The sequence below is a fragment of the Lontra canadensis genome, unplaced genomic scaffold, assembly GCF_010015895.1.
Source record: "Lontra canadensis isolate GAN:19392208 unplaced genomic scaffold, GSC_riverotter_1.0 scaffold38, whole genome shotgun sequence".
Lineage (NCBI taxonomy): Eukaryota > Metazoa > Chordata > Mammalia > Carnivora > Mustelidae > Lontra > Lontra canadensis.
Window position 1 is genome coordinate 2,263,720 of NW_022631032.1, and position 17,647 is coordinate 2,281,366.

At 36.9% G+C, this 17,647-nt stretch overlaps 1 protein-coding gene across 21 annotated transcripts in view; it reads left to right on the forward strand.

Annotated features, from left to right (window-relative positions):
• DLG1 (discs large MAGUK scaffold protein 1) overlaps positions 1-17,647 on the forward strand; it is a 253,340-nt gene that overhangs the window by 155,683 nt on the left and 80,010 nt on the right. For all 21 annotated transcript variants that reach the window (XM_032869311.1, XM_032869310.1, XM_032869312.1 and 18 more), the window contains 2 exons: positions 1,272-1,408; positions 7,632-7,776. In XM_032869311.1, coding sequence (XP_032725202.1) covers positions 1,272-1,408; positions 7,632-7,776 — 282 coding nt within the window. The remainder of the gene's footprint in view (positions 1-1,271; positions 1,409-7,631; positions 7,777-17,647) is intronic.

A 17,647-nucleotide genomic window follows, 5' to 3' on the forward strand; every position in this document is an offset into this window, starting at 1 on the left:
TAACTATCGACTTGTTACACACATTCTAAGATTCACAGTACTGGTAATCTACAGAATGTGTGTGAAGTTTCGGAATTTCTCTTCTGATTTTTGTCTTAAGTAGAGTTTACAACACTTGTAAGTCTTGTATAGTGTGGCTATTGTCATCATCAGTCTACAAAGTACCTTTAAATACAGATACACAGGCTAAGTTAAAAGACGAAAATATTTATGTGTGTGTCATTAGTAGTTATATCTGCAGTGAGGACAGTTAATATTTGATTTTTGAATTTTGAAAACATTGATGGGATTGAGGGTAAATGGAAATACTGATTCTAATTTACAGCTTCATGGAAGAAGTAGTATTCCAACAAATGAAAAACAGAATAGAGAGCTACAGATTTATCTGGTTTTGAAGCTATGGGATTTATGAATTACAGAAATTCTTTATTTAATAAATTATGATCATAGAGAGGCTCATTGGTGGTATAGTTAGTTAAGCATCCAACTCTTTGTTTCAGTTTAGGTCCTGATCTCAGTGTTTTGGGATGCTGCCTGTGCTGGGCTCTGGGCTCAGGGCAAAGTCTACTTAATAAAACACTCTTTCACTCTCCCTCTGCCCCTCCCCACCTCCCCCACCCCATCACCCTACAATCGAGCTCTTTCTCTCTAAAATAAATAAATATTTTTAAAAAAAAGTAATTCGTAGACTATTGGGAAAAGAAAAAAATTATCCACATTTCTGAAGGCTATTCTGCCCACCACCAAAAATTTTATTATTTTTCTCAATTGTTTTAATCTTGTGAAGGTATTAGAAGTGTTAGAAGCACAAACATTATGGCAATAAAAGTGAAACATAATTTTCTAATGCCTCTTTGAAACAAATAACTGCACTTACAAAAAGACTTTAAGAAGTAACCTGGTGGGGAAGGGGGAAGGAACTTATTTATAACTATAGGAATACATATATATATATATACACACACACATACACACACACATATATATGATCATCTACTGACTACAAAGCAAATATATAAAACTTAAAAAGTAGGGAAATAGGGGCACCTGGGTGGCTCAGTCACTTGAGCATCCAACTCTTGATCTCAGCTCAGATCTTGATCTCAGGGTTTTGAGTTCAAGCTCCCTTTAAAGAAAAGGCAAATAGATTCTTTTGTGTTTAAAAAAAAAAATGAATGTGATAAGACTGTCAATTTCTAGTTTTTAACCATTTCTTTGGACTTAAATTCTTGTTAAATGATGAAATTTCAAAACTACTGTTTTCCAAACAGGTCTTGGGTTCAGCATTGCTGGAGGTGTTGGAAATCAACATATCCCTGGGGATAATAGCATCTATGTAACCAAAATAATTGAAGGAGGTGCAGCACATAAAGATGGTAAACTTCAGATTGGAGATAAACTTTTAGCAGTGAGTATAAGAAATTTGTTATTTTAAAAATCATTTTGATGTCTTCTCTCTCTCTCTCTCTTTTTTTTTTTTGGTTAACAAACTAGAATTTCTGTTTGCCAAAAATGTCTAAATAATATTTAAATGAGTGAATACTAATCTTGGTTTAATCAAAACCTGAAAAAATGACTCTTGGTATTGTCTGGTTAGCCTTTTTTTTCCCCCTCTACTAGCTTCCCTTTTTTTTTTTCTTTTTCTCTTCTTTCTTGTTGAAGGGTTAGGGAGTTGGATGCACAGAATTGTTTAAACAGTGTCATCTTTCATGTGTGACTTTTTTCCCTCCCTTTTTTAACTTAATTATAGTATAATGAAAACTGCTAAAGTCTTTACCCAACCCAAAGCTAGAATATCAACGATTTGTGTTTTATTCATTTGCTTTTTAAAAAATTGTTTAATCAGGGGCGCCTGGGTGGCTCAGTGGGTTGAGCCTCTGCCTTCAGCTCGGATCATGATCTCAGGTCCTGGGATCGAGCCCCACATCAGGCTCTCTGCTCAGCAGGGAGCCTGCTTCCCCCCTTCTCTCCCTGCCTGCCTCTGCCTACTTGTGATCGCTGTCTGTTAAATAAATAAATAAAATCTTCTAAAAAAATTGTTTAATCACATACATATGCCTGAATATTTTGTGTAATGTTAATTTATTGGGAAATTTTTTTAAAAGCTATTGTGCTAAATGTAGTCTTTTAATACTTTCTTTTACTCAGTATTGGTTTACTGAGATTTATCCATATTGTTGCCTGGAGCTGAAATATTCATTTTACCTCTATATAATATTCTGTTCTGGAACTATATGGCAGTTTATTTGTCCAGTCTTCATCAATAACTGTCCTAGTCTATGTTGCCTGGAAAAATACCTGAAGAAAAGCTACCATGCTGAGGTTTTGGGGAGGTATAATCTTAGAAGCTTAGAGTGAGTAAAATGAAAAGTGAGGCAGACAATAAGGGAAAGTCAATACAAGCTATTGTGTTTCTGAGCTAGCCATAATTTCATAAGAAAATGTTGCTATAATTGCCTGTCATATAGGACAGTCTAACAGGCAGGTGATATGATACTTAAATAATCTTGAGATCCAGCCATCCAGAGAAAAGAAAGGATTTATCTCCCTGTCTCTTCTTTGGCAGAGTCTCTGATGGGGCTAACTGTCCCAAATTTCTGGGCTATTACTCAGCTCCTCTAGGCAAATGCTAGGAAAGCCAGCTCCCATATTCCATAGCATAGTCTTCCTCTGAACTCAGGAAGTGGTGGAAAAAACCAGACCCTCAGTGATCTAGACAGATCAGACACAGGCTTTTGACATATTAACAGCTCTCACTCTACAGAACAACATATCAGCCATACCCAAGCACAGCCCTTAACCTAGGGCCTTCAACCCTAGATTGAAAGAGCTGATACTGGAGGAGACGAGGTGAGATAAGCAGTAGCCAGGTCTCTCCAGTAAGCCCACAGCCAAAGCCTAGTAGGCAGGTAGGCTCAAGCAAATCTGAAAAGGCACATAAACTAAGTCTGATATAGTGGGGAGTTGGGTTATTTCACCTTTTTTTTCTTTCTTTTTTTCCTGGTAGTATGAATAATTCTGCTAGGGAGAGCTGCTTTGTGTTCTGGTGAACATGTATATACAAGAATTTCACTTAACTATTTATCCTAAGCAGTGATCATGGAATATCCTCTTAGTAACATTATAGCAAAAACATACTGTTTTCCAAACCAGTTATAAAAATGTACACTCCTGTCAACAATATATAAATGATTTCTTTGTTGTACATGCTATCCAGTACTGCCTATTGTTGCAGCAAGGAGATAGACTGATTGTTTATGAGTTAATAATGGGGAAGAGGAAAGAGCTGACTTTGAACTGCTTTTCTATACACACACACACACACACACACACACTCAGTTGAAAACAGCCTTCTTTCTCCACTGGGTTTTTCATTTGTACTTCTTAATTTCTTAGATACCATGTTTTCCTTTTATGGTTTTTCCAGAATTAGTTTTAGTGCTTGGGAAGCCAGCAATGTATGCTGATTGACCATTTAGTAAGGCTTTGGTTGTCATAATTCCACTGAAACTATCTAATTCTTAGTTCTCATTTTAATTGACACATCAGGCATTTGACATGGTTTCCTCCTTCTTCAGACACTTTTTCCATTTTGCTTAACAGTTATACCTTCTTTCTTGGTATTCCTCTTATCTCACTAGTCTTTCCTTCTCATTCTTCCTTTTGGTGCATCTTCTCCCTAACCTCTAAACATTAAAGTGATACAGGACTTGGTCCTTGTACATTTTTTCTTCTTTTTGATAGGTGGTCAAATTACTTACTGTCTCATTGCACATGATAGGCATTAAGTATTGTTTTCTGACTTCAGTTTTATTTTTATACATACACATATATTTTGTGCTTGGCTGTAATAGAAAATTTTTTTAAATTTTATTTTTCAGCGTTCTAAGATTCATTGTTTATGCACCACACCCAGTGCTCCATGCAATACGTACCCTCGTTAATACCCACCACCAGGCTCTCCCAACACCCCCCAACCCCCAGAACCCTCAGTTTATTTCTCAGAGTCCACAGTCTCTCATGCTTTGTCCTCCTCTCTGATTTCCCCCAACTCACTTCTCCTCTCCTTCACCCAATGTCCTCCGTGTTATTCCTTATGTTCCACAAGTAAGTGAAACCACAATTGACTCTCTGATTTATTTCACTCAGCATAATCTCCTCCAGTCCCATGCATGCTACACAAATAGTATAAATTCTGGTTGCAAATATACATATGTGCAAGTCTTCTTTTGGAAAATCTCAGAGTAACAAATCTTTTACATTCTCCTTTCAATTCAGTTTGCTTGACAGGTAAATACTCCTAATTTTAACCTTTTGCTGGACATACAATATTTTTTCATTCGCTTTTAAGGAATTGCCTTTCAGGGGTCCTAGTTAATTGACAGCATTCAATCTCACTTCTAACCTTGAAGAGGCCCAAGCTAGACACATTATCCAGCCTGTGCATGGTCCTTCAAAATGTATGAAGTTGAAAATGCTCCCCCCCCAAAACTCTACTTTCAACATTTCTTTTTCCTTTCAAAATTTGCAATATCCCACTATTTTTGGCATCTGAGGGTATTTGGTAATATAAAATTTTTAACAGTGGTTCTTGGCAAAACAGTTGACAACCCTAGAAGATTTCATCTAGTCTCCTTTCATATGTCTCAAGAGTCCTGTCAGATTTAATATATCTAAAAATAAACTTCTGAGTTTCGTCCTACGCCTCACCCACCACCCCCAAGTCCTGTTCCTTGCACAGTCTTCACATCTCGTGAAGTGGGAACTTTATCCTTCTGTTTGCCCAGGTCTAAAACTTCAGGATCATTATCCTTCATGCTCCTTATTGAATCCCACAGCAAATCTTGTCAGCTCTTTTATCTGTTATCTAAAGCTGCTTAAGAAAACACAAAAATTAGTGACTAAAACAACAATAATAATTATCTACACTTCTGTAATTTAGGTGGGGTTCAGCCAGGACAGTCTGTCTCTGTTCTGTATACTGTCACCTGGTAGCTGAGCTAGGGCCAGAAATCAACTTCCAAGTTCACTCATTTATGGCAGGCAAGTTGGGTGGGCTGAGTGCAGGTGGAGCTGTTAGCCAGTGGTCTCCCCACATGCTACATTTGGTTTCTCACAGGATGGTGACCAGGTTACAAGAGGGATATACCAAAAAGACAGGCTCGTGTGTGTGGCATTTTTTAGTCCTCTCTTTGTATCATAGTTACTAATGTCTCACTGACTAAAGCTAGTTACATAGCCAAGCAAGGTTCACTGTAGGAAGGGATTTTACAGGGGTGTGAATGAATACCAAGAGGCGTGGCTCACTGCAGGCCACCAGAGGAAGAGTTTACTTTATATTTCAAAATGCAGGTAGACCTTCACTGTACATGGTAGTGTGGGACCATAAAAATGACCATGTAGCTGAAACCCTGCAAAGCAGTATTAGTAATTGGTGGTGAAAGTTAATGATTGTTCTATGACCTTTAAAAATTTTTGTTGGAATGTTAAAAACTCTCCTCGGTGGCTCAGTGGATTAAAGCCTTTGCCTTCTGCTCAGGTCATGATCCCAGAGTCTTGGGATCAAGCCCTGCATCAGGCTCTCAGCTCAGCAGGGAGCCTGTCCCCCTCCTCTTTGCCTACTTGTAATCTCTGTCTGTCAAATAAATAAATAAATAAATAAATAAATAAAATCTTAAAAAAAAAAAAAAAAAACCTCTCCTGTCAATTATACAGGTACAAATTAGGGAAACGAGAAATATACTAAAATGAGTATTTGTTTAGTACATTGTAATTTTAAAACATTAGAAACATTTATGATGGTTTTTTTTTTTAGGTTTTTTTTTTTTTTTAATTTGACAGAAAGAGAGGGATCACAAGTAGGCAGAGGGGCAGGCAGAGGGAGAGGGGGAAGCAGGCTCCCCGCTGAGCAGAGAGCCCGATGTGGGGCTCGATCCCAGGACCCTGAGATCATGATGTGAGCTGAAGGCAAAGGCTTAACCCACTGAGCCATCCAGATGCCCCTGATGTTTTATTTCTTTGCCAAAGAAAAAAAAAATTACCAAAAAGAGGAGCAAAGTTAAGCTAAAGCTAGCGGAAGGAAGAAAATAATAAAGATTAGAGCAGAAGTTAATGAAACAAGGAATAGGAAAGTGAGAGCAAAGATAAACCAAAACTTGGTTCTTTGGAAAGGTGAACAAAATTGACAAAACTTAGCTAGACTCATAAAGAAAAAAAGGAAGGCTCAAATTTCTAAAAGTAGAAATAAAAGAGGGGACATAAGGAAATACTTTTATTTATGAATAATTATAGGCCAACGTATTAGATAATTTATATGAAACGGACAAATGTCTAGAAAGCCACCACTACCACTTTTTTCAGACTGTACTGAAGAGTATAGACAGGAAAATAAAAAGATATGCAGATTGGGAAGGAAAAAGTTAAAATTGGTAGATTACATCTACAAATACAGTTCTACTTGCATATAGAAAATCCTAAGGAACCTACTGATAGAATAGTAAGTTTAGCAAGGTTGTAGGATATATATCACTACCTAAAAATCGATTCTGTTTCTATAATAGGAGATAAATGAATGGCTAATAAATAACTGAAAAACTCAACTATTAAACAGTGGAAATAAAAAATAATGTACAAATTGAAGCATGCTTTTTTATAAATTGATTCTGTCCAGTGTTGGCAAAAGGCCTGAGTAGATGGGCATGACACGTTCATATTCTATGGTAGTGAGTATAAGTTGACTAAAGTTATTTATTTAGAACAGTTTAAATATCTGTTAATATTTGAATGGCTTAATAAATTATGGTATAATCACACAATGGTGTACTGTGCAACAGTTTTTTAATTCTATGTGCCCCAACATGGAAAGATCTCTTAGATACCTTATATTAAAAATCCAATTGCAGTGGTGCCTGGGTGGCTCAGTGGGTTAAAGCCTCTGCCTTCGGCTCAGGTCATGATCCCAGGGTCCTGGGATCGAGCCCTGCATCGGGCTCTCTGCTCAGTGGGGAGCCTGCTTCCCCCTCTCTCTCTACCTGCCTCTCTGCCTACTTGTGATCTCTGTCTGCCAAGTAAATAAATAAAATCTTTAAAAAAAATATCCAGTTGCAGAATAAAAACTTTAAGATAGTCTCATTTTCTTAAAAAAAAATCTAAATATACCTTACATATATTTATAAATACCTAAGAACAGAAGAAGAATTAGGCTTAGGGGTCGTGAGGAATAGGGACTGGAATTAAGATTGGCTATTCCAGGAGTGCCTGGGTAGCTCAGTCCTGCCTTTGGCTCAGGTCATGATCCCAGGGTCCTGGGATCGAGCCCCATGTCGGGCTCCCTGCTCAGCAGGAAGCCTGCTTCTCCCTCTCCTACTCCCCCTGCTTGTGTTCTTTCTCTTACTGTGTCTCTCTCTATCCCATAAATAAAATCTTAAAAGAAGAAAAGGTTGCCTATTCCATTAATACACATAAACAACTTCCTGATGTGATAGTAAAAATGGATATTTTCTTTCTATATATCTTTCTATTCCTTAAATCACTCCTGCTTTTCCCGTATTTTGGTATAATTGTTTATAAGGAAAGAGCAGAAAGCTAGTGAAAATGTCCTAAAACAAATGTCTTTTGGGATTTTCTTTTAGGTGAATAGTGTGTGTTTAGAGGAAGTTACTCATGAAGAAGCAGTAACTGCCTTAAAGAATACATCTGATTTTGTTTATTTGAAAGTGGCAAAACCCACAAGTATGTATATGAATGATGGCTATGTACCACCTGATATCACCAACCGTAAGTCTGTTTGCTTAAATCTGTCTTATTTCCCTATTTTTAAATATGTTAAAGAAACTATATTAAGCATTTTAACTTAATAGCTTTTAAAAATCAAATTTAAATCAGAATCTTGATAATAAGAAGGGGTGTGTCCTTTTTCAAAGTTTTATGTAGATAACAGTCACCAAAGGTATTTGCAAGTAATGCACATTCCTGTTTTGTCTAATAGTTTTGGGATGTAGTACAGAAATTTACTTTAACAAGCAATTCTTTTAAAACCTTGGTAATTTTGAGGTGTCTGGTGCAGCTAGTTCATGGACTACACTTCAAGAAATACTAATATTAAATATTTCTGAAACTTGGGCTTTTCTATGTTCTGTTATGTGAGCACAGATACTATTTTTATACAAGCTCTAGTATATTACCTAACTGTATTTTATGCAGTACAATTGTGTTGCCTAGGAATGAATTGTTGTGAAAAGTAGTAATGTAATTTTAAGTTTCCTGTTTGATTTCCAGTTTCTTTTTTAATGTACGGACTGGGATAAGATTTAAGGAATGTGTTTTGTGTTTGTTGAAAATGGAAGTTTTATTTCTTTGGTGAATTGAGTTGATATTAGAAACACCCATGTGTACCAGAGATCTTAAATGTACTCTCTCTAGTGTTCCTCATTTAAATTGTAGAATTTTAGAGGTATTTGTGGTTTTATAAATGGCAAGGTTCCAGTTTTAAAACTGCCAAAGTTCATTATTGTCATTAGTCATAAGTTAGACATAAATTTATTTTTAAACAAATACACTGTCTTCCAGTGATACATCTTCATTATCTGCCTATTGATTTATTAATTACTCAAGTATAACTGAACTTTTAAAAAATCATATTTAGTTTCTTTAATGGAGAAGGGATGATATCTTTTTTTTTTAAATATTTCATTTGTGTGAGAACAGAAGTTTGCTACTTGTTTAAAATTCTCACATATAGTTGGCCTTACACATGAACTTTATATAATGGCTTTATGTATTTTTATTTGATTAGAAATATAAAATTCACTAAAAAGCTATTTTATGCACCAGTGTAGATATCAGTCTTGTTTCTTTATTATGCTGCCTTATCTGTTCAAGACAACAATGCATATTTGTAACACTTGTTTTGTGAACTGAGAGTTGGTGTCCTGATTATGACCAGATATACAGATAGCCAAGCTGCTGCTTATATGTTGAACTGGGGGAAAAAAAAAGTTATTTTTTAATTGAATTACCCATTTTTTATATATACTAATATAGAAATGGAAGAACTACCTTGCTCAGTGGGAAGCCTGCTTCTCTCCCTCTTCCGCTCCCCCTGCTTGTGGTCCCTTTCTCGCCGTCTGTCTCTCTGTCAAAGCTAGTCCTAAAGAGTGATAATTAAATAATGATGGTTGTCTTCTTTATAGGCATAGATAGCTTTCCTTTTTTCATCTATTGAACTAATAGAACATTGTGAAAAAGTTGTTTATCCTTGCTAGTTCAGCTCTTTCCGTAAGGTTCTATTTCCATTCCCCTCTTCTTAGGTGACTACAATTACGAATCTTGTTATATATTTCCAGCCCACGTTCATACTACATAGGCTGTTCATATGTCATTTATCTATGTGTTTTTTAAAAAGCATTTGTGATTCAGGGCACCTAGGTGCCTCAGTTAGTTTAGTGTCCAGCTCTTGGTTTCAGCTCAGGTCTTGATCTCAGGGTCATGACATCAGCCCTGCGTCAAGCTTCACACTCAGTGCAGAATCTGTTTGAGATCCTCTCTCCCTCCCCTGTATGCACACGCTTTCTCTCTCTCTCTCTCTCTCCCTCTCTCTCCTTCTCTAATATAAATAAATTTTTTTTTTTTTTCAAAAAGGCATTTGTGATTAAAAACTTCTTACAGGGTCACCTGGGTGGCTCAGTTGGTTAAGCATCTGCCTTCAGCCTAGGTCATGATCTCAGAGTCCTAAGATCCAGTCCTGCATCTTATTCTCTCCTCACTGGGGAGCCTGCTTTCCCCTCTCCCTCTGCCTGGCTCTATGCCTACTTGTGTCAAATAAATAAATGCGATCTTTTAAAAATAATAAATAAGTAAAAACAAATAAAAACTTTTTACAGAAATTATTTTTACCTATCATCTTTTCCGAAGTCCTTGCCATCAGACTATCCAGCTTACTTTAGTCATTGAAGATTTTAGTGCCAGGCCCATTGTCCTTGCTACTACTATTCATATTGTCATTCTTGGTGGTGTCCAGCCACAATTCACACTGATGACTTACTCAACAGTCTGGCCTCTCTGTTTCTTGATCTTTTTCTTCCTAACTATCCTGCCCTCCACTCCACTTCAAACACATGGTTCCATATAATAATTTAGAGCTTATCATTATCAGGGTACCTGGGTGGCTCAGTCGGTTAAGCCTACAACTTTTGATTTTGTCTAGGGTTGTATTCTCAGGGTTGTGGAATAGAGCCCTGAGTCAGACTCTGTGCTCAGTAGAGAGTCAACTTGAGATTCTCTCTCTTCCTCTGCCTCTACCCCTTCCCAGCCCCATGTACTCTCTTCTCTCTCCCTCCTTCTCTATCTCTAATAATTATAACTTTAGATGTTTTCATTATCAGTGTCTTCACCACCTCAATTTTTTGACTACCTACCTCAGTTCATTTATCCCTATTCTAGTAATTCATCCTCATTTTGACCTTCCATTCTTTGACACTACAACTTGATTGCCCTCTTGGGTCCCCATCTGTCTATGTTTTTAGCTTAACTTCCATTATTTGTTATGATACTCTTTCCATTGCATATATCTTCTATTCCTTTGGCCCCCCCAACTTCCTCCTTTTCAGAATCCCAGCCAAGCTTCAACCTGCTGTCTTCCTTCATTCTTGCTCCCTAAAAAGCAGAACATCACTGGAGAGAAGTACAAAACTGTAGCTTAAGTTATGACCATAAATTTCAGGTGGGGTCATACTCTTGTGGTTGTAACCGAAATATAGATAATAACCAAAATAGGGCACCTAGAAATAAAAGTGGGTTTCTTACGAAGGGAAAAAAAGTCCATTAGATCTAAAAGAGAACATAGTTTCTTTGCTGACATTATAATTCTCATTCTGGTATATTACAGGTTTCTCACTTTTAATTTATATTCTTTTCACCTGGAAGGTCTCATTGAACTTCTGACTTGGTTACTGATCTCTTTCCACTTTTACATCAAGTCCTTCCACTTGGCTTCTCTTCTAAATCTTGGAGGGCTTGTATCATTAACCTTGATACCTAAGGACAAAATATTAGGCTTCCTTGTTTTGTAGTTATCTGGGGAATCTTTTCACTTAGGATTTGCAGTATAGGAAATAGTGTCGTTTTATCTGATCTTCTTTAGGGTTGTCATTTCTTTGATAAGAACGTTAATTTTTAGTCCCTGCTGTGTTGAGATACTATGCCTTACAGGTGAGAATGACTCTTCCAGAAAAGATCCATTGAATAAAGACACAGTCTGCACAGATTTGCAGGGGAAAAGTACCTTTTCTGGTTTGGGCAGTTGACCAAAGTTCTTGTCCTTTTGCATTTTGTTGTCATTGTTCCAACCATAATTGATGATGCAGCAAAGAAATTTGAGTTCAAAATCAGTAAACCATAGACTTTAAAGGGCTGGTGATTATAGAGGTTCACATGAGTTTCTTGCTTTAGAGCAACATGCCAGTTTCCTTGAAAATCACAGATGTTTTTGCTTATCAAAGTCCAAAGGAAAGACTTTGGACTTCCAAAGTCAAGAGCCATAGTAGAAAGCCCTTTGGCTTGAATGCAGAATAGCATCTTAAATGGGAACTAGACAGAAAACAGTTACCGTTGGACACTGCAAACCTATAAAATGAAAGATACACTAAACTTCTAAGCCCTATACTATCGATAGACATTGTAACTTTTTCTTTTTTGTATGATTAGAGAGGGAGATGTACACATGCCTATTGAGCATGCATTTTTTCCAGTATGCCATGATTTCATTTATTACCAGTTGTCTTTTACACAGGTCACTTCATTCCTTTTACCTCTCAAGCCACTATAATAATTTGAACTAGTGAGCCTTGCATTTTTATACTCCTGATTGTGTTAAAATGCTTTGTGCATAGAAGACAGTAGTATATAGTGAAAGAAGAGACTGATGGTTAAGTAATATATATTACAGCTAAAGTTTGAAATGCTTTTTAACTTTATCATAAAGCCTCAGGAAGTTAAATATAGCTTTCAGTGTGTTTTGATAATGATGCATATAATTCAGATGTGTTGTGTTTTTAAAGCTACAGCTGAAATGTGTTGCTTACCTGAGTAAGGAATAGCTTTGTAATCTTCTCTTTTTTGTTTTATAGAGAGAGAGAACGCACAAGTGCAAATAGGTGAGGGGCGGGGGGGGGCGGGATTCTTAAGCAGACTCCATGCTCATCATGGAGCCTGACATAGGGCTTGATCTCATGTCCCTGAGGTCATGACCTGAGCTGAATCAAGAGTCGAGCACTTAACCTACTGATCCACTCAGGCACCCCTATAATTTTCTATTCTTAGCTCTCACTAGAATTACAACTTATGACATTTACTATTATTAAAAGGAACCGAGGGATAGTTTCGCTTATTTTTTATTTTTGCTTCTTACCACGTTTCCATTCTTTTATGGGTGCATTAAAAAGGATAATTATACGGGTGCCTGGATGGTTCATTTAGGTAAAGCATCCAACTCTTGATTTTAACTCAGGTTATGATCTCAGGCCATGGAATTCTGCCCCACGCCCACTCACGTGCATGCCTGCACTCCTTCTTTCTGAAGATTTTATTTATTTATTTACAGACAGAGATTATAAGTAGGCAGAGAGGTAGGCAGAGAGAGGGGCGGGGGAAGCCGGCTCCCCGCTGAGCAGAGAGCCCAATATGGGGCTCGATCCCAGGACCCTGAGATCATGACCTGAGCCAAAGGCAGAGGCTTTAACCCACTGAGCCACACAGGTGCCCCACTCCCTCTTACTAAAATAAATAAATCTTCTTTAAATAAAGCATAATTATAAATTGGGCTGACAGATCTGAGCTGGTGTCAGAGCATAGAGGTGGTTGTTGTTTTTTTTTAATAGACTTTATGTTTTAGAGCAATTACAGATTCACAACAAAATTAAGCAGAGGGTACAGAAATTTCTTATATAGCATCTGCCCCCATCCATGCACAGCCTCCCCTATTACCAACATCCCCCACCAGAGTGAGATATTTGTTACAACTGATGAACCTATATTGCTACATCTTACCCAAAGCTCACAGTTGACATTAGATTTAACTTTTAATTGTATATTCTCTGGGCTTGGACAAATATATAATGACCTGTATCCACCATCACAGAACATACAGAGTAGTTTCACTTACTTAAAAATCCTATATTCTGCCTGTCCTTCCTTTCCTCTAACCTGTAGGACCACTGATCTTTTTACTGTTACCATAATTTGGCCTTTTCCAGAATGTCATATAGATTGTATCATACAATATGTAGCCTTTTGAGGTTGGCTTCTTTCACATAGTAACATGCATCTAAGGTTTCCCATATCTTTTCATGGCTTGATAGCTCCTTTCTTTTTAGTGCTGAATAACTCTTTGGTTGTACCACAGTTTATTTATCCATTCACCAATGGAAGAACATCTTGGTTTCTTATAAATTTTAGAAGTTATGAATAAAGCTGCTCTAAATATCTTTGAGCAGGTTTAGGTGTAGACATAAGTTTTCATCTCCTTTTGGTGAATACCAAGGAACATGATGGCTAATATCATATGATAAGAATATGTTTAGTTTTATAAAAAATGGCCAAACTGTCTTCCAAATTGTACTCCAGCCGTATAATATGAGGGTTCCTGTCGTTTCATATTCTTAACAGCATTTGAGGTTATCATTGTTCAGTATCTGAGCCTTCTAATAGATGTACAACAATTTTAATTAGCGTTTTCCTGATGACATATGGTGTGTAGAGCACCTTTTTCATATTCACCACCTTTGGTCTTTGGTGAGGTATCGTTAAGGGTCTTTGGCACATTTTAAAATTGAGTTGTTTTCTTACTGTTGAGTTTAAGAGTTCTTTGTATATTTTGGCCAACAGTTCTTTATCAGGTGTGTCTTTTGCAAATATTTTTCCCGCAGTCTGTGTCTGGTCTTTTATTTTTTTATTTCTTATTTTTTTAAAGATTTTATTTATTTATTTGACAGACAGAGATCTCAAGTAGGCAGAGAGGCAGACAGAGAGAGGAGAAAGCAGGCTCTCCACAGAGCAGAGAGCCCGATGCGGGGCTTGATCCCAGGACCCTGGGATCATGACCTGAGTCAAAGGCAGAGGCTTTAACCCACTGAACCACCCAGGTGCCCCAGGTCTTTTAATTTTTTAGATAGTGTCTTTTTCAGAGCAGAAACATTTTAATGAAATCTAGCTTTTTTATACTTTTTTTCATGGATGCTGCCTTTGGTGTTTTATCTAAAAGGTCACTGCCAAATCCGGAGTCATCTAGATTTTCTCCTGTGTTATCTTCTAGGAGTCTTATAGTTTTGTGTTTCATGTACAGGTCTTTGATCCATTTTGAGTTAATTTTGTAAGGGTTATGTCTTGATTCGTTTTTTTTTTTTTCTTTTGCATGTGGATGTCCAGTTGTTCCAACACCATTTATTGAAAAGACTGTCTTTGCTCCATTATATTGCTTTTGTTCCTCTGTCAAAGATCACTTGACTATATTTATCTAGGTATGCTTCTGGTCCATTTCATCTAGGTTATGAAATTTGTAGGCATAGAGCTGTTCATAGTATTTCTTTATTACCCTTTTAATGTCCCTGGGCTCTGTTGTTAATGTCCCCTCTTTCATTTCTGATATTAATGATTTGTCTTCTTTTTCGTAGCTTGGCTAGAGGATTACCAATTTTATTGATCTTTTCAAAGAAGCAGCTTTTGGTCTTAACTGATTTTTACAGTTGATTTCCTGTTTTTTAATTTCATTGATTTCTGCTGTAATTTTATTCTTTCCTTCTTATTTTGATTTGCTCTTTTTTAATTTCATAAGGTAGAAACTAAGATGATTCATTTTAGATTTATAGTATTGAATGTATTCAGTTCTATAAATTTCCTTCTTAACACTGCTTTCACTGTATCCCACAATTTTGATACATCATGTTTTCATTTTCACTTGGTTCAAAATATTTTTTAGTTTCTCCAGAGATTTCTTTTTTGATCCATGTATTATTTAGGAGTGTATTATTTAATCCCTACATATTTTGAGATTCTTCAGCTGTCATTTTGTTACTGATTGCTTTTCATTCCGTCATGATCTGAGAGCAGACATGGTATGATTTTTTTTTTTTAATTTGTTAAGTTGTGTTTTATGGCCCAGATGGTAGTCTGTCTTGGTGAATGCTCCATGTGAGCTTAAGAAGAATGTATGTTCTGTTGTTGGATGGAATAGTCTATAGGTATCCACTATATCCTGTTGATTAGTGATATTGTTGAGTTTAGCTATGTCCTTACTGATTTTCTGCCTCTTATATCTGTCCATTTATAAGAAAAGAATGTGGATCCATCTGTTTCTCCTTGCAGTTCTGTCATCTCACATAGCTTGACAGTATTGCTAGATGCATACATGTTAGGGATAGTTATACCTTCTTGGAGAATTACCCTTTTGTCATTATGTAATGCCCTTCTATATCTCTCATACCTTTGTTTATTTTGGGTCTTCTCTGTCTGGAATTAATACAGTTACTCCCACCATCTTCAATTAGTGTTAGAATGGTAGTATCTTTCTCCATCCCTTTACTTTTCACCTGTATGTGCCTTTATGAAGTGGCTCTATTATAAACAATATATAATTGGGTCTTGTTTTTGACCCACTCTGATAATCTTGGTCTTCTAATTGGTGCATTTAGACCATCGATGTTCATAGTGATTATTGATATAGTTGGATTAATATCTATTATATTTGTTACTGTATTCTATTTGTTGTTCTTGTTTCTTTGTTATCCACTCTATTTCTGTCTTTTACAGTTTTACTGAAACATTTTATTCCATTTTCTCTCCTTCCTTAACAGTTAAAGTCTCATTTTACTTTTTCAGTGGTTGCCCTAGAGTTTGCAATATACATATCAACTAACACTATACAGCTTCACAGGTAGTGTAATTACCTTAAAGTAATCCTAATTCCTCTCTCCCATTCCTTGTACCATTGTTGACATTCATTTCACTTATACATATACACATATATATACATAAGCATATATAGTTGAATACAGTGTTCCTGCTGTTACTTTCTGAGAAGTTAAGATGTAATTCATATCTTTGTACCTCTATCAGTATAGTAGGTTTTTTCCCTGTGACTTCCCTTTTTTTATTTTTAAGATTTTATTTATTTATTTGACAGAGATCACAAGTAGGCAGAGAGAGAGGAGGAAGCAGGCTCCCTGCTGAGCAAAGAGCTCCATGCGGGGCTCTATCCCGGGGGCAGAGGCTTTAACCCACTGAGCCATCCAGACACCCCTCCCTGTGACTTCTTTTAAGATTCCTCTCCTTCCCCACTACCTTTTTCCTCTTCTTTGAAAAGGATACTTCTATGTGTGATTTTCTTGGCATTTGACCTACCTGGTGTTTTCTGACCTTCCTAGATCTGTGGTTTGATGTCTGATGCCAGTTTAGGGGAATTCTTAAGGTCATTATTATTGTTTCAAATATTTCTTCCATTCTTTCCTTCCACATTTGGTATTCCCATTTCATAAATGTCACACCTTTTATAGTGTCTCACCATTCTTGGATATTTTGTTTTAGGTTTCTTTTGTTTCATTCTTTTTTTTTTTTTTTCTCTCTCTTTGCTTTTCAGTGTTAGTGGTTGCTATTGGGATATCCTCAAGTTCAGAGATTCTTTTCTCAGCCCATCAAAGGCATTCTTCATTTCTGTTAACAGTGTTTTCGATGTCTAGGATTTCATTCTGTTTCTCTTAGAATTCCCATCTCTCTGCTTATTGCTCATCTGTTTTTTCATAATGTCTGTCCACTAGAGCCATTAGCATATTGATCATTGTTGCTTTACTTTTTTAAGGTTTATTTATTTATTTTAGAAAGAGACAGAGAACAGGGGGAAAGGACAGAGGGAGAGTGAGAGAGAGTCTTAAGCAGACTCCACACTGAGCACCAGCCTGACGTGGTGCTCGATTTCATGATGCTGCGATCATGACCTGAGCCAGAACCAAGAATTGGACACTTAACTATCTGCACCCAGGCACCCGTAATGATTGTTGTTCTAAATTCCTGGTCTGATATTCCAAAATTTCTGCTGTATCTTGAGTCTGTTCTTATACTTGCTCTGTCTCTTCCAACTGTGTTTTTGCCTTTTATTATGTCTTGTAATTTTTTCCTGATAGTCAGGCATGATGTATTGGGTGAAAGGAACTGCTGTAAATGGGCCATTATTAATACAATGATAAGGTGTTGGAGAGGGAAAGTGTTCCTAGCCCTGTGATCAGGTCTCAAGTCTTTTAATGAGTTTGCACCTCTGGAATGTAAGCTACACAGTGCCTGTCAGTATTCTCATTTCCTCCCTTAGGTGGGATAGGATGACTAGAATGGACTGGAGTTGATTATTTCCCTTACCCCAGGTCACTGGTCTCTGATAAAACCCTAGCAGGTTAGGCTTTGATCATTTCTCCTGAGGGCAGACTCTGTTATGAAAAACAGAATGCTCTTGTATATTTGAAAATGGGTTGTGTTTTCCCTTCCTCCTGTCAGTAGCATGAGGAGATTTTTCTCCACTATTCTCTGTGAGAGCCTGGTAGAGATCCAGGAGGTAAAACTCACAAATGTGTGGGCTCCCCCAATAACCGGGTCCCCCAGAAGTGTTTTT